The sequence below is a fragment of the Triturus cristatus genome, chromosome 12, assembly GCF_964204655.1.
Source record: "Triturus cristatus chromosome 12, aTriCri1.1, whole genome shotgun sequence".
NCBI classification, from domain to species: Eukaryota; Metazoa; Chordata; class Amphibia; order Caudata; family Salamandridae; genus Triturus; species Triturus cristatus.
The window spans coordinates 842,520,943-842,543,173 of NC_140595.1; the positions used below are offsets into that span (position 1 = coordinate 842,520,943).

A 22,231-nucleotide genomic window follows, 5' to 3' on the forward strand; every position below is an offset into this window, starting at 1 on the left:
ACAGAGAGCGAATATGCAAGCACACCACCAGGCCCTTGATATCACTGAGCGAATACGCAAGCACACCACCAGGCCCTTGGCAGCAGTGAGCGAATAGACAAGCACCCCGCCAGGCCCTTGGCAGCAGAGAGCGAATACGCAATCACACCACCAGGCCCTTGGCAGCAGAATACGCAAGCCCCCCACCAGACCCTTAGCAGCAGAGAGCGAATACGCAATCACACCACCAGGCCCTTGGCAGCAGAGAGCGAATACGCAAGAACACCACCAAGCCCATGGCAGCAGAGAGCGAATACGCAAGCACACCCCCAGGCCATTGATAGCAGAGAGCGAATACACAAGCACACCATCAGACCTTTGGCAGCAGTGAGAGAATACACAAGCACAACACCAGGCCCTTGACAGCAGTGAGCTAATACACAAGCACACCACCAGGCCCTTGACAGCAGTGAGAGAATACACAAGCACACCACCAGGCCCTTGGCAGCAGTGAGCAAATACACAAGCACACCACCAGGCCCTTGACAGCAGTGAGCGAATATACAAGCACCCCGCCAGGCCCTTGACAGCAGTGAGTGAATACACAAGCACCCCGCCAGGCCCTTGACAGCAGAGAGCGAATACGAAAGCACACCACCAGGCCCTTGGCAGCAGTGAGCGAATACACAAGCTCACCACCAGGCCCTTGGCAGCAGTGAGCGAATACACAAGCACACCATCAGACCTTTGGCAACAGTGAGCAAATATCACAAGCAAGCACACCGCCAGGCCCTTGGCAGCAGTGAGCAAATACACAAGTACACCACCAGGCCCTTTACACTTGGTTTTGAGTTTTCAAACTTAACTTAAACCAAAGACCGAACGCATTTAGGAAAGTGTTTATTCTATTTTATCAAGCCTGCAAATGTTCAGGGGGCGTGGCCTAGCGAGCCATCATGGCGGACGTGTGCTAGGAGAACTCCGTCCAGCCCGCATTAAAATCCTGCAATATCCTGCTTCCCTGGTACACTTCTACGCCCAGACTGTGCTTTAGAGGCGTCGTGAACTGGAGATCTACATTCCTGCCGGGTTCCGGATCGCTCCGTGGCTTGGAGAGGGTGCCGTCGATGGAGGCCTTGGATTGGGCCTGTCTTCACTGGGTTCAGGTAGCCAGCAGCGGAGGCCGGAGCACCGGATTGCGCTGGGCCTTGCCAGGGCCAAGAGCTGGTGTGCCGGCTCGGCGGTGAGGATTGCCCCGGGGCCCTCTGAGACGTGGTGGGTGCTCCCTGACCTGCCTCGCGGCTGCCAGGGACGGATTGCTGCCCCCCTCACCCGCTGCAGTGCGGTGAGTGCAGTTGGTCTGCGGCCATATCAGGTCGCGAGAGAAAGTGCCGGGGATGTGCGCAGCTGGGCTGGGGGCTGAGATTCGTCACACCGGGATTGATCCGAGCCGGTGATAGCGGCTCCCCCGGGTCCGGGGTTCTGCTGTGTGCTTCTTTCCCCTGTGGCGAGAGGGGCTCACACCGGCGGTCTATCGGGCCGTGTGGGCCCCGGTGGAGGATCGCGGGAGTGGTGGCCCCCCTTGGTGGTATTACCTGGTGACCGGAGTGCGCCCTCCTGACGCCCCCCTCCCTTCTGTGTCGAGCAGTGGGGGGGGGGGTGTCATCTGCCATTTACTCGAGGGAGCGCCGGCCCTTCTACTGGCGGGAATCTGTGGTCCTGTCAGTGCCTGGTGTGTGAGGCCTGTCTCGGGCCTATCTCCCTTCTGCTACACGGGGGACCTGTGTTGGGGGCCTGCTGAACTGTGGGGTCGTATTTGGAGCCCCTGCCTGTGGAGTTTGGGCCGGGCGCCTCCTGTGCCCTCTTGGGGCCCCCGGTGGGGGACTGAACAAAACTCATACCTCCCTCCTCCCTTTTGGAACGGCCAGCTCGCCTCGGCGGTCGGTCGGGCTGCGCGAGCTTGCTGCAGAGTCTCCGAATACCCCATCAAGGCTACAGTGACCCCATCTATACACTGCGTAGAGGCTTTTGTGGGACTATAGTGGGGCTGTTTGGGCCCCCCCTCCCCGCGTTCTCGGCTGGGAGAAGCTCTTCGAGAAGACTGTTGGACCGTGAGCGGGCCTGGTGGGTGGTGTCTCTATTATATGTGGCCCCTGGCCGTGTGGGGTTTCTGAGATACCCCACTCCTCGTCCTATTGACCACCCCGTGATCGGCGGCCAGGCCGAACCAACTGGAGAGGACCCCCTTGATGAACACTAGGTTCTTGCATTGGGGTGAATCGTCGCAACAGTAGAGCTACGCAGCATTTTATCCCCTGTTGGCATATTGGGTCCCACAATAACCGGACAGCACTGCACTGGGAGCGGGCACGACACCTTCTGGAGCACAGGGGAGTCTCGGACTTGCCATGACGAGAGACCGGCCAGGTAGGGGATCGTCCAAGCAAAATACGATTGACAAGTTCACGGGCCCCGGGGCCTCTGCAGTGGCGTCGGGGGGGGGGCCCTAGTGATGTGCCTGACAATGCCGCCCTCATGGCCGCCATCACCCAGTCGAGAGATACCCTGGATGCCAAGATTGGGGTGGTTGGATCCGACTTCATGTTGCTACACCATGATCTACGCAACGCAGTGGCACGGATTGCGGAGACCGAGACGAGGGTCTCTGGGGTGTAAACGTGGTCAATACCCTGCAGAAGCGAGTAGCCTCCCTGGAGACGATCCAACATGGGCTCACATTCCGGGTAGAAGACGCTGAAGGGAGGGCCCGGCGCAACAACCTTCGCTTCGTTGGAGTCCCAGAGGGGTGCGAGGAGGGCGGTATGGAGCTGTTCCTCACCCAGTGGCTTGAGAGTTGGCTTCCTCCGGGATCACTGTCCAAATGTTTTGTGGTGGTTCGCGCCCACAGGGCAGTGATCCAGAAGCCCCCACCTGGTGTCTGCCCGAGACCTGTCATCGTGAAACTACTCAATCATCATGACCGTGACATTATCAGGCTAGGGCCAAAGAACCACTGCTGTTTGACAATGCCCGTATCCTAATATTCTCCGACTATACTAAACTGGTCCAGCAACGACAACAGTCATTTATGACGGCGAAGGCCCGTCTCAGTGAGCTCAAGCTTCCTTATTCCCTACTCTACCCAGCCAGGCTGCGGATGGACTATCGATTCCACACCCATTTTTTCGACTCCCAGAAGAGGTCTTTCAATGGACAGATGAGAACGTGCGTCTTCGCCTGCACACACCGCCCCGGAGGTACTCTGATTCCTCGTCGGGCGAGATGGTGCGAAAACAATTTACACAGAAGGGGAAGGGGAACAGACGCTCCAGGTCCAGGCGCCGGTCTCGGTCGTGTGGCACCTCATCCCGAGCTGCATCGGCCCAGCGACTGCCTACCTCATCAGCCTAATCTTGAGGGGCGCTTTATTTCAATAATTCCTTGATATGTTTGCCTTGTCCGTGAAAGCACAATTGAGGGCCGATATCCCTGTAACACATTGGTTGACAGGGAAAGGGCCAGCTGACAATGCGCTGCAAGTTGGGGGTCCATTGGCGGGCGGGGATGGGGACCTCCCGTTGGGGTCTGCCACTCAGGTTCGCCACGACAGATACTTCATCGTTTTTGAGGTATAGGGTGGGGGGTGCTGTTGGGATGTTAGGGGGGTAGGGGGTTTTGTTGTTTGATCGCACTGACCTACATTGCTTCAAAGTCACATTATGCAAACCACATATCCTTGTCTAGACCACAATTGTACTCCGAACCTCCACATGGCGGGGTCTTCTGGTGATAAGCGGGATCCCTCTGGGAACCTTCAAATAATGAGTTGGAATGTCAGGGGGCGCTAGACAAAATCAAGCGAGGCGCTATCCGCAAACAGGCGAAGCGAACACATGCAGATGTTCTCATGCTGCAAGAAACACATCTTATTGGAACTAAGGCACTATGCTTTCAACGCTTTGGTTACATTCATGTATTTCACTCCGGGTTTGTGAGGGGTTCCGGGAGAGTTGTGATCCTATTCCATAGGCGGGTTCCATTCACACACATGAAGACATGGAGGGACACGCAGGGTAGTTATCTATTTCTTCAGGGGACGATAGGGACTGAATCCATATTACTGGGATGTGTATATGCCTCCCCGCCCCTTTCTTGGGGCATGGTGGAAAAACTCATGACCCTCTGGACTGACATGCCTGATGGCTTGGATGTTGTGCAGGGGATTGGAATGACGTGCTGGACCTGGTCAGGGATCACTGGCGACCTAGGGGCTCATGGACGCAGGTCGGCATACCAAGTTACACTCCCTGGTGGCGTGTCTGGATTGGGTGGACCCTTGGCGACGCCTACATGGGACGGCGCAGGGCTATACATACCTGTCGGCCGTCCATGACTCCTTCTCCCGCCTTGATTATATCTTTGTCCCCCGAGCAATAGATAAGAGTGATTGCTGCCGATATTCTCCCGCGTGGACTCCCGGACCACGTGCCGATCACTCTCACTTTACGTGTAGGACGGGCACATCAGCCAATTCGGTGGCGTCTTTCTGCGTGGAACCTCCAGAGGGAGGATTATAGAGATCATATGGAAGGTGCCATTGACCACTATTTGACATCTAACGTAGGGACGGTAGAGGGGGCTGACTGCCTTTGGGAGGCGATGAAGCTAACGCTCCGGGGTGTAGACATTTCCTTTTGCGCAGCAACTCGCAGATTGCGTAGGGAGTCCCTTGTCCAGCTGGAGGCGAAGCAATTTGAATTGGAATCTCGCAGTAGAGATAGTGCGGACCAGCAGGCTCGCCGCCAACTCCTAGTGACGCATCAGGAATATGCCCATCTTCTTCTAGACGAAGCACGGCAGGCGTGGCTGGCGACCCGCAGTAGGATCTACCAGTGGGGAGATAAGTCCAGCAAACTACTGCATAGGTTATGTCAGAGGTCGTTATACTCCCAGGCCCTGCCGGGCATTTCAGGCCCGGATGGGTCCTCTCTCACGGACCCCTCCGCTATTGCTGAAAGTTTCGCCATGTACTATGCAGACCTCTATGCCTCCAGGGAATGCCACTCCGCAGCTGTAGTTGGTCGCATCCTCGATGATCTGCCACCTAAGGCCCTCTCTGACGAAGTGAGTGCGGAGCTGGATCTCCCGCTCACGGAGGAGGAAGTGGGCTCGGCGCTGGGTGAGATGGAACCTGGAAAGGCTCCGGGACCGAATGGCTTCCCATGTGAATTTTTTAAACAATATTTTCTACAGCTGTGGCCCCTCTTTTGTAGAGTGGTGGAGGAGGCCCGGGAGCAGGGTCGTCTGCCTCGAGATTGGAGACACGCAGAGATTGTGGTGTTCCACAATCCCGGCAGACCCCCAGATCAGCATGCATCGTACTGCCCTATATCTCTTCTTAATGTGGAGGCCAAGGTTCTGGCTAAGGCTCTGGCCAATCGTCTCCGTTCCCATATTACATCATTGGTTCATCCCGATCAAGCCGGGTTTATGCCCCAGCGTGCGACCCGCCACAATATTCGGCGCGCACATGTTGCAGTGGCGACTGTCCAGGGGCTGGGGGAACGGGCTGCACTACTACTTGCGGACATGGAAAGGGCTTTTGATTCCCTTAGTTGGGTATACTTATTCGCACTTCTCCGTAGATTGAATTTTGGACCACGCTTCTTCTCATACCTGACCCTACTCTATACAGACCTGACTGCGTCCGTACAGGTGGCAGGCTCTATCTCCTCTATGTTCTCTATTGGACCAGGCACCAGGCAGGGTTGTCCACTGTCCCCCTACCTATTTGCATTAGCAATGGAACCCTTAACTTCCTGGGTGCTGATTGACGCCCAAGTGACTGGTCTTGAGTGGGCGGCGGGTATGTCGGATCGTATTGCCCTGTACGCTGATGATGTACTCTTTTTTCTTACGAATATAGATAAAACAGGGCCGCGTTTGCTGCGTATTATGCAGATCTTCAGGGAGACCTCGGGTCTATACATGAACCCTCGTAAATCTTCTCTGTGGGTCCTTGGGGGCGGGGCCCCGGTTCCTGGGCCTTCTCAATTCAAGTGGCCTCTGGGGGGGGTTGAAGTATCTGGGATTCGCCATTTCGATTTTTTTTTTTTTTTTTTTTCTTTTTTTTATAAACACATTTTTATTTTTATATAGGCAGTAAAATCAAGAAGGACATACATCCATTTGAGTAACTTGGCATCAACAAGACCTGTCACATACTCACTGATAAGCAGTCGCATGATCTTTCCCCCCATCCCCTCCCTTTCGTTCCCACCCAATGTACTCCCTCTCCTAAACTAAGCCCCCCAACTATTTTCCCCATATCTTGCGAAACTTTTTGGGGCAACCCCGGGCCGTGTACAGTGTCCGTTCTTGTGCAGCACACCAGTCCACCACTCTCTTCCATTTAGTCCCACTGGGCGGGTCCGCCTGCTTCCAGGCAGCCGCGATATCCCTTTTGGCCACCACCAGAGCCGTAGTTAGGAAATATTTCTCCTTACGGGAGCCATCCAGCCCATCCGTGATCCCCAACAGCGCTACTCGTGGGTCATGGGGAACCTCCCACCCCAGGACTTCAGTTAGCTCAGTTTCAATCTCGGCCCAGAAGCTCTCCAGGCGGGGGCAAGACCAGACCATATGAAAGAAGTCAGCCAGCTCCCCCCGCACCGAGCGCAAGAAGCCACGCGGCACAGGCCCGCTCGAAACAGACGCTCCGGGGTCAGGTATGCCGTGTGAAGATAATAGAGGTGAATAAGCTGCAATCTATGGTGATCGTCCTGGGTACCATAAGGGCATCCCTCCAATCATTATCATCCAGGGAACCCACCCAGACCTCCCATCGCAGCCTCAGTCCGCTCCAATATACCGGGGTATTATTGATCAGGGACCGATAAATACGGGATATGCCCCCCTTCCCCAGACATCCCAGCATCCCCTGAGCTTCAGGCGGGCTATGGGCGGGGAGTCTGGAGTCCAGAGGAACATGAGACTGGAGCGCGTGGCGCAGCTGGAGATACCTATAGAATTGCGAGGGATGTAAAGAAAACCGGCTCCGGAGCTCTTGGAAGGAACACATGTGGCTCCCCCGCCAGACATCACCCAGGCAGAAGATCCCCAGAAGATCCCAGGCGCGGAATCCATTGAGCCCCGACACCTCCCGCAGCCAAGTGCCATGCCAGAGCGGTGTAACCAGGGTCAGCACCTTCGACCAATGGGTGTGCCGTTGGGTGGCACGCCAAGCCAGAAAGGGAGCCCGCACGACCTCCGGCAACGACCGAGGGACCGTCGCTCCATAGAGCATGCTTTGAATAGAGGGGAACCCGGTGAGCCGCACCTCCAGCCTGTAGGCCGGATCATCCCAGCCACCTGAAAACCAGTCATGAACCACCACCAGCCACGTCGCAAGATAGTACAGGTAGAGATTTGTCATGCTCATGCCACCGTCATAAGAAGGAACCCGGCAGCGGTCTAAAGCCAACCGAGGCCTACCGCCACCCCAGAGAAATTTAGCCGCGTCTTATCTAGGTCCCGAAACCAAGAGCGGGTAAAGGAGCAGGGCGTGTTTTGTAGCATGTAGAGAAACCTAGGGAGGATCATCATCTTATAAAGAGCAATCCTCCCCAGCGGGTTCAACGGGAGTGAGTGCCATTTTGCCATGTCTGATCTGGCCTTATTAACCACGGGGGCTACGTTAAGAGCCCAGCAATGTTCCGGGAGAAGGGTGACCCAGATCCCCAGGTATTTAAAGGACAGTCTCCGGATGGGAATGTCAGACTGCCAGTCAAAACACTCCCACGAGGGGTGTAGCGGAACCAATACAGATTTCCCGAAGTTCAGACGGAGACCAGACGCTTGCCCAAACCGGCAGGGAATCCGGCGCATCCGAGGCCCCGAGACAGCCGGATCCGAGAGATACAGAAGGACGTCATCCGCATATAAAGCAATTTTATCTGGGACCATTCCCGGCCAGTTCCAACCATGGAGAGTAGGGTCCGACCGGATGAGCACAGCCAGAGGCTCCATCGCCAGGGCGAAGAGGAGGGGCGAGAGCGGGCAGCCCTGCCGAGTCCCCCGTCCTTTGGAAAACGCGCGGGACAAGGTCCCATTAACCAGTACTCGAGCCCGTGGAGCCGCGTACAGAACCCGAACCATGGCGCGGAACTGGGGGCCCAACCCCATCCGCTCAAAGGTTGCCCCAAGATAGTCCCATCCCACCGAGTCGAAGGCCTTCTCAAAGTCAACCAGTAGAAGGGCCAGATAAGGAGAAAGGTGCTCTCGGTGGGCCAGGGCAAGGTGCAAGCGCCGCAAGCAGTGTCTAGTTCCTCGGTTCGGCATAAATCCGCATTGGTCCGGGTGGACCAGCGAAACAAGAAGCGGGCGCAGCCGTTGTGCAAGAATGGTAGCGTACAGTTTAAGCTCGGTGTTGATGAGAGATATCGGCCTATACTCGGAGCAGGACTGCGAAGGGGGCTGCGTTTTCGGAAGGACGACTATAGTGGCAGTATCTGTTTCCCGCGGGAATGAGCCCTTCTCCACCACCTCAGCAAAGAGATCCAGGAGCCGCGGTGCCAGGGTCTCACGGAAATGGGCGTAGTATTCCTGTGGGAAACCGTCCGGTCCCGGGGTTTTCCCAGGCGCTAAGTGGCCGATTGCTGTTACAACCTCCTGCAGGGTAATGGGCAGGTCCAAGGTCTCTCAGGCGTCCCGCCCCAGTCGCTCGAGGGCCGACCCGCTTTCCCCCATCAACTCCGCAAGGTAGATCCCCGGTGCCCGCGCCCGGTATAGCTGGGAGTAATAATCGGCAAAGGTTTGAGCTATCTCCACTGAAACCGTGTGGGTCCAACCCTCGGAGTCTGTGATGGCAGGAATGACCCGGCCCGCACGAGGATAGGTAGCCAGCCGGTGAAGAAGCGTACCGTTTTTATCCCCCCCATCCGTAAACTCGGGCCACTGAGGAACGTCAAAGAGTCCTCGCCGCCTCCAGAGAATGCGTGTGTATCTCCTCTTGGAGAAAGGCCAGCCGTCGTGCCCGAGTGGCGTCTTCCAACCTGCCCTGGTCGCGTTCGAGCTCCATGGCCTGTGCATCACAAGCTGTGAGCTGCTGGAGTTGACGTCGACGCTGCTGTTGCAGATGCCCCTTAGCTGCCCCTCTGATAGTCGCCTTGCCAGCCTCCCAGAGGATCGCCGAGGACGAGACGGAGCCTGCGTTGTGGAAGTAGTATTCCTCGATCTCACGCTCCACCACCTTCCGAAAGGCTTTGTCCTGAAGGAACCAGGCATTCAAACGCCACGTCGGGCGGGCAGAGAATGGAGGCGGACCAAGAGCGAGAAGCACTGGCGAGTGATCCGAGAGGCCCCTTGGCAGAATGCGGACGTCGCGGACCCCTGCACACTCCGCAGAGGGGACGAAGAGTAGGTCAATCCGGGCATGAGAATGGTGCGCCGCCGAAGTGTGGGTATACTGGCGATCGCGTGGATGCCAGACCCTCCAGACGTCGCACAGGCCCTGAGTCTCAGCCCAGCACAATAGTTGCTTCGCGCGAGCGGCTCTGGTAAGGGAGACCGGGCCCGTCGAATCCAGGTGGGGCGTATAGACAGCGTTAAAGTCTCCCCCGAGGACAAGCGATCCCGCCGGAAGTCTGGGGAGTAGCTCTGCGGTGTAAGATAGAGCAGTGTGTAACAGGGACGGTGCAGCATAAAGGGACAGCAGAGTGAGCGGCCGGCCCTCAAGAGTGCCGCTGACCACGACGGCCATTCCCTGGGGGTCTAGGTGAACCTGAGCCAGCACAAAGGGGAAGGATCGTTTAAGCAGGATAGCCACCCCCCGGGAGCCCCTAGCGAAGCCCGAGTGCCAGACCCTATCGTAGCCGTACCGGGCGAGAAAGGGACATTTATTACCTAAAAGGTGGGTCTCCTGAAGAAGGAGCACATCAATCTCCGCACGCTGTGCGTATTTGAGGACTGCCATACGCTTAAAACGATCCAACAGACCATTTAGGTTCCAAGACAGCATGCGCACGGCGGCTTTAGGCACGGGTGTGTCCGCCATACGGGCAATCGGGGGCATGTATGACAGGAGGTGGAGGGGGCGGCCCCGAAAACAAGCATTGGGTAAGACGGGAAGCATGCCTGGAATCTCCACCCAGCGGGACCCGCTCCCACACCAGGGCCGAAGGGTGCTTGGGCGTGTGAGCTCTCTGAAAGGAGGAACATGACGAGATTGGACAGGAGATCAGGTCATACGTCACATGATGCCTTAGAATTAAAACAGCGAGGAATGAACCCTCTATCAACAGAAGCCTCTCTAGGAGGAAAAAACAACCCCAAACCAACCCCAACCCCACATCCCCCACCCTGTACTTCGAAAACAGAAGCATCTGTCGCCCTAACAGTCTGTAACAACAACCAAGCTAAAACGCTCGGGCTTGAGTGCCAGTGGACCCCTTGAAAATCAAAACAAACCCAATTCGTCCGCCCTGGCCGAGAGCAGTAAGTACGGTGGCGCACTGAAGCCTGACCTTCAGTTCCTTCAGCTAGTACTTACGCCCCAGCCCCCCCCCCCCCCGACAGACCACCAAGAACAGATGATAGAAATCAGATGGGGGTGCTACGGGAAAGGTCCGAAGTGTCCACTTGAAGGGCGGGGCAGGTTGCCGAAGTCGCCCGCTGGGGGGACGCAACCCGCCGCCCGGCGGCAGCAGGACTGGCAGGCACCGCCGACGAGGCCGAGGACGCCCCGGATGCTCGGCGCTGCCGCCCCCGGGGCGCGTGGCAATCACCTCCTCCCCGGTACGCCCCCGGGGCAGCATGCGGCGCCGTCGCCGAGATCTTGAAGAGCGGGGCGCCTCCCGTCCTCCCGCCGGCGATCTCTGTCCAGGATGCTGCAGGGGGCACTCCTCTGTTAGCCATGTCCAGGCCGCACGTGGCGTGTCAAAGAAGAAAGTCTTGTGCTGGAAAATGACTCGGAGGCGGGCCGGGAACTGCAGCTGATATTGGAGGCCCATTGATTGCATCTTCTGCTTTACCTTCGTGTAGGAGCGCCGCAGCTCTTGGACCTCTCGGGTGTAGTCCGGGAATATCATGGTAGCATGGTTTTTATCCTTGAGAGTCTCGGAGTGTCTGGCCTCCCGTAGGATTGCATCTCTGTCTCTGAAGTTAAGGATCTTTAGGATAAAAGGACGGGGGGCGCCCCCGGGGGTCTGGGAGCCAGGGAACGATGGGCCCTTTCCACCACAAAACATGCCGAGAGGCTGTCTGCCGGCATCCAGGATTTAAACCAGCGCTCCAAGAAATCATCCGCCCGACCCGCCTCTGCTCCCTCCGGGAAGCCCACCAGGCGGAGGCTACAGCGACGGGCACGGTTTTTGGCATCTTCAACCCGGCGGTGCAGCTCCTTAGAATGAGTGGTCAGTTCGCGTACCTGGTCCTGCAGCTGACGGATATCGTCTTCGGCTGTCGAAATTCTAGATTCCGCTTCAGAGAGACGGGCGGTGGCATTGCGCAAATCCTGCCGAATAAGTGCCACATCCACCTTTACCTCTCCCACCATACCCTCCAGGGAAGAGCGGGACGCCGTGATGGCCTGCAGGATAGCAGCGAGGTCCGTGCCAGGGGTCGGAGCCACCTCCCCAGCCGAGCTCGGCCCCCTCTCGGGGGTCGTGAATTTGTCCATCTTGGTCTGGGTGGCCGCGGGCGTCGGTCTGGATGCCCTGTCTTTACCCATGGCGGCAGCCCCTGGAGTCACGGGGGCACCGCACCCGGTCGAGGAAACACGGGGCCAGCCTCCACACCTCCGCCAGGTCTCGAGAGGCGAACGGCGGGAGGGGAAAGCGCGAGTGGGACACCTCGCTTGGTTCGAAGGCCATTCTCCGCCAGCCCCGCAGGTTATCGTGCCGCTGTCTGCCCGATCTGGCAGCCGATGAACTCCCAGGACCGGCCGCTAGCCGTTAGCCCCAAAGCCCTCCCGGAGGAGCGCCACCCGCAGCCACACTCTACAGCCGGAGCAAGGCCTCTTCACATTAGCCGGAATCGCGGGGCGTCCATCCGCGCCACAGATCTCCCGTTGGAGGGTCCAGCGCCACCACAACCCGCACTCAGCCCAGGACCTCGCTACAGTACGCCTGTGTAGATGTATTGCCAGGCAGCTCTGATGTTATGGGGACGTTCGCCCCTCGGGCGCTAACCAAACTCTTCTAGTCTTGCTGGCCCAGGGGGAAGTGATGCGGCCCCTGGCACTGCAAATGAGGCCACACTCCAAGACTTCCAACGCAGAGGCCCCACCTACGTCGAGTCCAGTAAAGCACCTGCCGGGTTTTGCAGTTTCAGGGCCAGGGCGCCCCTGTGTGTGGGACAGGGGGTGATGGAGTATGCAGGCCGGGCGAAACCCCTTGCAGTAAGTAGCAGTCAATCAACTGGCGCTCGTAGGTCTCCGCTCTTCACACGGGACCCTGGAGTCGAGCATGGGGGGAGGGGGGGGCGGCCAGAGAAGGACGAAGAAGGATGACCAGCCCCCCTCTGACCGCCGACCCGCGGCCCAAGCCCCCAAGGCGGCGTCACACCCACCACCACGTCGCGGCAGGCCACAGCAAACCAGGGCAAGTCCGGCAAGGTAGGTGGGGGGGGGGGAAGGGGACCGTCCCCTGACCGCCGACACTCGGCCCGATGGGGAGGGCCCCTCCACCACCTCCAACCCTCGCAGGTCGTCCCGCCGGGGGCCTCAGCCAGCAGCGCAGTCACCACCGGATCCCCCGCACGGCTCCGCCTACGGGGAGAGCCCCCACGCCTCCTCACCTCCAGCTGTCGGGTAGCAGGCAGAAGCCCTGTTTGTCACCTCAAAGGGGGGGGGGGGGCCCGCAGGATCGTCCAGGGCGACTCTTCCCGGACGCCGGGGCCTCCAGGCCTAAACACCTCGTGGGCGCCGCAGGCTCGATTAGCCACGCGCCCATGTCCAGGGACCAGGACCACAGCCTCCTCTCGCCGGGCACACACAGAGATGCCGGCTGCGGCTCCGAGGGAGCAGATGCGCCCCAAATCCAGGCCAGGGGGAGTCGGGCGAATCAGGGCACCAGATCCGTCAAAAGGAGCCGGCCAGGGCAGGTTAGGACTAGTTAAGGAGGATCGGCGCGGGGACCGGCAGCCGGAGCATCACCGCGAAGCCACCTAGCGCTCCGCCATTTTGAATTTAGCCCCTGTATGGGATCGTGTGCGGGAGGATCTTAAAACCTGGTCTCATATGCCCTTGTCTATATATGGCCGATCAGCCATCTTTAAGATGGTATCGCTTCCCCGCCTCCTTTATCAGCTACAAAACCATCCCTATCCGATTCCTCCCGGATGGTTCCGACAGGTCAATACGGCCTTGGGACAGTTTCTGTGGGCTGGGGAAATGGTGAGGGTGGCCCTGCGGACTTGCTTCCAGTCCACATATTGTGGGGGCCTGGCAACCGCTGATATCCTGTCTTATTATATGGCCTCACATCTGCTGGTTCTCAATGAGTGGTGGTATGGGGACAGGGCCGACCCAGCCTATGCAGTTGAGAGGCAATTCATGGGAGATCACACCCTACACACTATACTCTACTCCGCGCCGCTACGCAACTCCTTGCCACCTGCCACAAAACGTATCTTCCAAATATGGCGACAGGCGTTGCGGAGGACCGGGTGGTGGAATAAGTAGACCCGGGAGACTCCTCTTTGGTACAATGGGCGACTGCCGCAACTAGGTGCACTGTCTGGTTTTCAAGGCTGGGACCGTATTGGCATCTCTACTTTTGGGGACTTCATGCGGGGATCGGTTCTGAAGTCTTTTCAGGATCTACAGAAGGACTTTCAAATGCCTAAAACCCAATTCTTCCGATATCTACAGTTCCGGCATGCCATTACTCCATACATTGAGGGGTTAGGGTCCTTGGCTGAGTTTAGTCCCATAGAGGCAAAGGTATTTATGGGGGATCTCCATGATCACGAGATCTCCAAAATGTTTCAGTCCCTGGTCACCCATAGCTCCCCCACACTGCAGCGCCTTAGGGTGTCCTGGGAGGGAGACATAGGCCTGCTGGAGGAGGAGGACTGGGTGGAGGCCTTGGCCTCCCCGCGGGGGTCAGCCATAGCCGTAAGCCTTCGCCTTATCCAGTTTAAGTATCTCCACCGGGTCTATTTCACTAGGATCAGGCTCTGGAGGGCGGGATTGGTGGCCTCCCCGGTGTGTGGGGCCCTTTAAAAGTCAGCTGTGAAAGCGCTTAGAGCGGACTTTTAAAGGGCCTTTTGGGAAGCTTTCCGACAGTGCTGTGATGTCACAGAGGCCGGCAGTAAACACAGAAGATGGCCGCAGGAGCATTCGTAGTGAATACCTTTTTAATACATATTCACTGCGTATGCTCCTGCGGTCATCTTCTGTGTTTACTGCTGGCCTCATTGGAAACGTAGAAAAGGGCAAGGCAAGGTCCATGGGCTGCCAATGAAGGCCTGCCGGCCCGCTAGCGGCACGCGGGCTGTACTATGAGTACCAAGGCTATAAAGGCTCCACTCCCACATACAGACATCAGTTGCTTTCTCTCTGTGCCACCAGATGCGGATCAGGACCTACTTGTCATCTTCTTGAGACCCCTACATCGATCAAGCAATTGTTGTACAGTGTGCAAGGAGCATATCATCTCCCAAAACAACACGTTTAAAGCCCTGTAATTACTGCTGCAAACAAATGTGACATATCCTCACCAACTTGCCTTTGGTGCCTAGGGTCAAGCCAAGACTCCAAGGCCTGCAGTGACTGCGAGTCGATGAATCCAATAGCCATACGAGATTGCAAGGTGAAACTACAGCACCAAGCACCGGAAGACTCAGTGTTGAGGCTGGTACAAATCAAACATTGAGCCCCCCTCCCATTTGAGATTACAAATACACCAGAGTCTTTCCAGGGTTGGCCTTCCTGTAAGTTCAAATCTTTGGCTAAGTTGAAGACGAAGCACAAGAAATCTAAGCGGGACTCGGCCCCTTCCCACCACACGCACTCCCCAGAGAATGCACAGGAGTGGCACCATATGTCGATCTTGCTCTCGAAGTCATTCGACTCTTAGGAGCCATTCCTGAAACCTGTTCCAGCTCAACCTGAGTTCCTGGGGCTGTCCACTACTCCTGAGCTGCTTGAAGTGTTCCATAAGGCCGTGCTCCAACTCTTCGGATCTTTATTGCCTCTGTTTGGGGCACCTGCGGGCCCCACGTAGCTGAGCGGTTCTCCATCCAAGTTACCATAACGGGGCCGCTTCCTGTTTACTCTCGACTCCTGGAAGACGAGGCCTCTATTTTTCTCTCTGACATTAGCGCTGGTTCAACAAGTGGCAGCCAGTACGGCTTGCTGGTAGCAGGTTGGGGGTGCAGGCAGGGGAATGAGGGTGCGCGGGACAAACGCAAAAAAAACATTTAAACTTACCCACTACTCTGCTCCTGTGACCGACTCCAGGAACAGGAAGCACAGCTAGGCTCCACTGACCAATCACAACGCTGCAATGCCAGGGGCTGGTGTGGTGGGCATGTTCTCAATGTATGCTGTAATGCAGCCTGCATGGAGAACAGGGAAAGAAGTGCACATGACTATTTTGGGCGGCCCGAGACGGTTGTAGCACTCCTCAACTGCTCTGTAGCCCCGCCCCCTCACGCAAGATTCCACAGCAGGATGAAAAAATAAAAAATAAAATGATAATAACATTAGTTATTATCACTCTGTTCTTTCCATTCTTTTTTTTCTTTTGCTGCTGCACAGTAGTTGGGTGACGCTCCTCTGCCTCAGCGGAGCCGCCGCCACTGGGTTCGTCCTCTAGCTAATCCCAACACATTCCCAAAGACTCCCACAGAGTGAGTGGAAACAGGTGTTTGGGAAGAGACTTTTCTCATCCACCAGCTTGGGCCTTAGGTCGGTGAATGCCAACTGCCTGCCGGGGCACAATTCATTGTGGCTTGGACACCGCCAATTCCATAGAGCTCTTTGTGGCACCAGTGTCTCCATTCACCTCCACGTTTTGCTGCGTCCACTGGTTTTATAGGCGATGTCCAGTTATCCCTCTTGGATATGCTGTTCGACAGCACTCTCCTTTTTGGGGACAAGGCAGACCCTGCTCTCGAGCAGTTCAAGGTGAGCAGGGCCATGGCTCGCTCACTGGGTTCATCTGCCCAACCTCAGCAGTCGCGTCAGCCCTACCATTCATTTCGTGGTTTTGCTAGAGGTATCCCATATCGTCAGCCAATCCTACCCCACCAAGGCATCCTGCAGTTTTGTGATCATGACCCTGGGGCGCACAGTTCAAGGGGAGTGAGTGCCCGGTCCACTCCCTACCCCCCCAAAAAAAGGCACTCCCTCCTTTCAAGCCACTTTAGTGTGCTCTTAGTGGAGCACAGTTACCTGGTAGGAGGCAGGATCCAACTAGTAGTCGTAGTTATTTCAGCTACTTTTTGGTGCTAAAGAAGGATGGATGCCATCGTCCTGTTTTAGACCTGTGACCTCTCAATACCTTCCTCCAGAAGGAAACATTCAAAATGATCACACTGGCCCAGGTCTTTTATGCCCTCAGCACTGGAAACTGTATGGTGTTTTCGGACCTACAGGACGCCTGTTTCCCTGTACACATTCTGCAAGCCGATCAGTGCTACATGGGGTTCATGGTGGGACACGAGCATTTTTAGTGTGCAGTGCTCCTATTTGATCTCACCAGTGCCCCCTTCGGTGTTAATGAAAGTGATGGCGGTGGTGGAAGCACATCTTTGGCGGTCCGGGGTCCCAGTCTTCCCCTACCTCGGCAACTGGCTGTCATCAACCACCTCTTGTCATCTTTGGGGTACACTATCAACGTGCTGAAGTTGCAGCTTATTCCTTCTCAGACGCTCATCTTCTTCGGAGCCATTCTGGACACAGTTTTGTTTCATGCATCCACCCCAGAAAAGAGAGTCTAGAACCTTCAGGCTAGCATCCTGATCTTTCAGCCGTGGTCCTGGATTTCAGTGAGGTTGACTCTGAGGCTGCTCGAACTAATAGCATCCTGCTGGTTGAGCACATCCGGTGCCATATGCGGGGCCCTGTAGCAGGATCTGAAGTCTCAGTGGGCCCAACAACATGGGGACTTCGACAACCACTTTCAGATTTCGTAGGAGAGTGCGAATGATCTGCATTGGTAACTACTAGATGGCGATTGGGTCTGCGGCAGGCCCCTCTCCCTTTCCCACCTATAGCTCACAGTGGTGACTAATGAATTGCTTCTGGGTTGGGGAGGCCGTCTGGAAGAGAGAGAGGTCGGAGGCTTCTGGTCTTCGACAGAGTCCTGCCCCCACATCATCCTTCTAGAGCAGAGGGCCATCTGCTTGGTGTTGAAAGCTTCTGTTCCATCCATCCATCATAGGGAGGCTGGTACAGGTGCTCGTGGACAACACCACCGCCATGTGGTACTGCAACAAACAGGGCATGGTGGGGTTATGGACCCTATGCCAGGAGGTCTTGCGCCTCTGGAAATGGCTAACTCACCAAGGAATCTTCCTGGTGGTGAACCACCGGGCAGGATCACTGAATGCCAGGGTGGGTGAGCTCAGCCATTGGTGCCTAACGGGTCACCTGGAAGTGGCGTGAGGTCTCTTCCGAGATTAGGGAGAACTTGACTCGATCTTCTCACTACCGCACAATGTCAGCACTTACGCACATTAGAGTTTCCAAGGTGTCTCTAGCTTGGAGACGCCTTCCACATCTAGTGGCACTTTAGATGCCTGTATACTTTTCTGCCAATGTCACTCCTGCCCAGACTTCTCAAGAAGAACGAGACCGAACAGGCCTGAGTCATCCTACTGACCCTGGACTGGGCACAGAGAGCATGGTATCCAGATCTCCTGGCAGTGAGTATCTGTCCTTCGATTAGGCTGCTCTTCCAGGAGGATCTACTGTTGCAGCAGCAGGACAGGGTTCTGCAACCGTGCCTTCCCAAGCTCCACTTCATGCTTGAAGATTGATCCGCAACAGCTGAACACCTTTGACCTACCTTGAGGTGGTTGATGTCATCTTGGCAGCCAGGTATTCCTCAACAACAACTGTATGCACCTGTTGTTGGGACAAATTTACATCTTGGCGCATTGCTCGGCAGATATAACGCCTTCAGGCAAAGTTATCTGATGTTTTCTTGCTTGTTTTGTCCCTAGCCCTGCAAGTCCATCCTCTGGGCACTTTTAAAGAGTACCTTTGGGCTTGTTCTGCATTTTTGTGGTTGCCAGACCAGCCCTTGTTGTTTAAGTCTCCACTTGTTATATGCTTTTGAAAGGTTTACAACAATGTTTTTCTCCCTCTCCCTTTGCCATTCCACAGTGGGACCATAATTTGGTCCTCACATTTCTGATGTGCTCTCTATTTAAGCCTCTTCACAGCTCAAGACGTTGCTCCTCCTGACCATAACCTTGGCGCAATGTGTAAGTGAGCTTCAAGCCCTTTGTGCCAATCTGCCGTACAGCTCCTCCTTCCCAGACATGATTTTGCAAACATTCATAGAGTTGTAACACTGGTCCACTTTGGTCAAAACATCACCTTTCCGGCGTCTATGCTTCACCTCACCCCTCTAAGAAGAAGAGACTCTATTGCTTGGACCCCAAAAGACGCATGAGCTTTTACATAGATCGTACCAGAGAATACCAGGTGAGCGATCAGCTCATTATGGGGTTCTCTGGAGCTAGGAAAGTCAGGGCTGAGCAGAACCATCTCCTGCTGGATCGTTCTCTGCATGAAGATCTGCTATGTGTTGGCTTAAAACCGGCATCCGGAAGGACGGCGTGCTCATTCTACCAAGACCAAAGGTGGTACCACTGTGTTAGCACACTGAGTACCTGTCCAAGACATTTGGGAGGTAGCTACGCAGGCGTCCCTCCATATGTTCACGAAGCACTATTCTCTGGATGATCAGGTTCACCAAGAGGGGAATTTTGCCTGCTTGGTCCTACAGGGCTTTCTGGTTTGAATCCGTCCACAGACCCACCTATTCAAAAGATGAAATTCCACATTTGTAGAGAACAAACTTATCATCCCTAAGGGTATCCAGGCACTGGAAGCCCTTCGGGGAGATTAAGTGAGTTAATGCCCGGAGTCACATGATGCTGAGCTGCTGCCGGCGATCGAACCGTGAGTCCCTTGCTCCATAGTCAGCCGCTCTGGCCTCTGGGCCATACCTCTCTGTGGCTAAAAGTCTCTATCAGAAGAGCAAGTTACTTACATTCGGTAACACTCTGTCTAGCTGTGATTCCTCACTGACTGCCCATCCTCTCCAGTCTGTGGTTATCTCTCTATCCTGTACTAAGATTGCAAGTTTAGGAATCTGCACACTGGTGATCTATTTGATTTTGGGGCTCTGCGTCTGGGGGTACGGACAGTCTTGAAAGAACCTGATGTCAATGTGCAGAAGTGGCACTATATAGGCTCCACATTTCCTTTCTGGAGTGGACCAGTGGCAGTGCAGAGCCATACAGCGCCACATGCCAATACGCAGAGTTACTGCTAAAACGTTTACAGATCCAATCTGATTCCTGGGGAATATTTAGAAGGTGAGGAATCTGTGGCTAGATAGTCTCTAGCAGAAAGAGCATTACCGAAGGCAAGTATCTTTATCTTTTTGAAGAATCGATTTCATGCCTGATCCTCTTCCCTCTATAATAGTTTCTTTTATCTCCTTTCTCACTTAAGACAATCGTCCTTCAGGATTAGACAGTGTCACCGTACAGTTCCCTGAAATCATCAGGTTTAAAGGAAAACACTGTTTTACTTCATTGCCGCTAAATTATGGAACTCTGCCACTTCACCTGATCACTGTTTGTTACATCATCTACATTTTATTCAGCAGTTCTCTGTCGAAGGGAGTCTGGCTCTTAAAACACAGTTTATACTGGAGACAAGCCCTCTCAATTTAAGGGCCACCTAATAGCTTGCTGGACAAAAGGCGTCTGCTGCTTCTTGCTCCCAGGCCTTCTGTCTTCAGGTTCCCAATCCTAACTCACTAACATTCTCTTAACCTAAGCATCAGTGTTTCAGTGACAATATTACAGCACTGCATCACACATACAGGCAACTGTCCTGCATGGAAAGAAAGCTGTGAAAAGACCCAGGGAAATAACAAGTGAGAAAATCTCTAGACAATTTGTTCCCAGACTAATTAGTTAACTTTGGGCCAGTCCCGGTATTACTCCTGCTAAAACTTTTATTCTGCTGGCAATATCTAAAATCCCAAGTGCTATATTTCTGTTGATGTAGAGCTCGGTGTGGTGGAGGTTCAGCTCGGTGTGGTGGAGGTAGAGATCGGTGTGGTGGAGGTAGAGCTCGGTGTGGTGGAGGTAGAGCTCGGTGTGGTGGAGGTAGAGCTCGGTGTGGTGGAGGTAGAGCTCGGTGTGGTGGAGGTAGAGCTCGGTGTGGTGGAGGTAGAGCTCGGTGTGGTGGAGGTAGAGCTCGGTGTGGTGGAGGTTCAGCTCGGTGTGGTGGAGGTTCAGCTCGGTGTGGTGGAGGTTCAGCTCGGTGTGGTGGAGGTAGAGCTCGGTGTGGTGGAGGTAGAGCTCGGTGTGGTGGAGGTAGAGCTCGGTGTGGTGGAGGTAGAGCTCGGTGTGGTGGAGGTAGAGTTCGGTGTGGTGGAGGTAGAGTTCGGTGTGGTGGAGGTAGAGTTCGGTGTGGTGGAGGTAGAGCTCGGTGTGGTGGAGGTAGAGCTCGGTGTGGTGGAGGTAGAGCTCGGTGTGGTGGAGGTAGAGCTCGGTGTGGTGGGGGTAGAGCTCGGTGTGGTGGAGGTTCAGCTCGGTGTGGTGGAGGTTCAGCTCGGTGTGTTGGAGGTTCAGCTCGGTGTGGTGAAGGTTCAGCTCGGTGTGGTGGAGGTTCAGCTCGGTGTGGTGGAGGTTCAGCTCGGTGTGGTGGAGGTTCAGCTCGGTGTGGTGGAGGTTCAGCTCGGTATGGTGGAGGTTCAGCTCGGTGTGGTGGAGGTTCAGCTCGGTGTGGTGGAGGTTCAGCTCGGTGTGGTGGAGGTTCAGCTCGGTGTGGTGGAGGTAGAGCTCGGTGTGGTGGAGGTAGAGCTCGGTGTGGTGGAGGTAGAGCTCGGTGTGGTGGAGGTAGAGCTCGGTGTGGTGGAGGTAGAGCTCGGTGTGGTGGAGGTAGAGCTCGGTGTGGTGGAGGTAGAGCTCGGTGTGGTGGAGGTAGAGCTCGGTGTGGTGGAGGTTTGGCTCGGTGTGGTGGAGGTTTGGCTCGGTGTGGTGGAGGTTTGGCTCGGTGTGGTGGAGGTTTGGCTCGGTGTGGTGGAGGTTTGGCTCGGTGTGGTGGAGGTTTGGCTCGGTGTGGTGGAGGTTTGGCTCGGTGTGGTGGAGGTTTGGCTCGGTGTGGTGGAGGTTTGGCTCGGTGTGGTGGAGGTTTGGCTCTGTGTGGTGGAGGTTTGGCTCTGTGTGGTGGAGGTTTGGCTCTGTGTGGTGGAGGTTTGGCTCTGTGTGGTGGAGGTTTGGCTCTGTGTGGTGGAGGTTTGGCTCGGTGTGGTGGAGGTAGAGCTTGGTGTGGTGGAGGTCAGTGCCGTCTTAACCCATGGGCACACTGAACAGTTGCACAGAGGCCCCACGAGCATAAAAGCCCCAAGCAGACCAGAATTTACCACAAATTTTCTGTTAAAATTTTTTATTCCATTGAGTGGTTGTGTAGGTAGGGCCCAGTGCACTGCTTTGCCCGGGAGCCTGTTAAGACAGCCCTGATGGAGGTAGAGCTCGGTATGGTGAACCGCTGACAATGAAGTTGTTGCTGGAGACTAATGGAGTATATATGAATTGGTGGAGTGTGGAGCATGTTGCTTCTGGGGGGAGCAGATCCTTCTGATGCTTAGGAGGTAAGAAGGACCGCCTTTGGCCATGGAGCATGCGGTCATTTCCAAGTCTGCTGAGGGATGATTACCATGTGCTGCTCTGGAAGAGAGAGTTATGAGCAGTGAGTATGTGTACTGAAATATAGGGCCAGGAAGAGACCTTGTGATCAAATAATTAAATCTGAATTGTTTGTTATGTCCACAGCTACCTCCAAGATTGAAGGCTCCCCGATCCTCTCCCAGGTGAACAAGCCCGGCAAGGATGATCACAGATCCAGACCTGGCAGGCCAGCAGTAAGTCTCTCTCCTGCATCTTTCAGTATATTTCTTTCGACAACGGCACGGCCTGGCTCAGTTCTAAAGTCAGTGTAGGAGCCAACTGCATGTTTTACCTCATCCTATAAAAGGAAAGAGGAGTCACC

General features: G+C 55.5%; 1 protein-coding gene across 8 annotated transcripts in view; it reads left to right on the forward strand.

Annotated features, from left to right (window-relative positions):
• Nucleotides 1-22,231, forward strand: part of MINK1 (misshapen like kinase 1) — a 965,829-nt gene that overhangs the window by 750,355 nt on the left and 193,243 nt on the right. For all 8 annotated transcript variants that reach the window (XM_085637899.1, XM_085637895.1, XM_085637897.1 and 5 more), the window contains one exon: nucleotides 22,015-22,103. In XM_085637899.1, coding sequence (XP_085494025.1) covers nucleotides 22,015-22,103 — 89 coding nt within the window. The remainder of the gene's footprint in view (nucleotides 1-22,014; nucleotides 22,104-22,231) is intronic.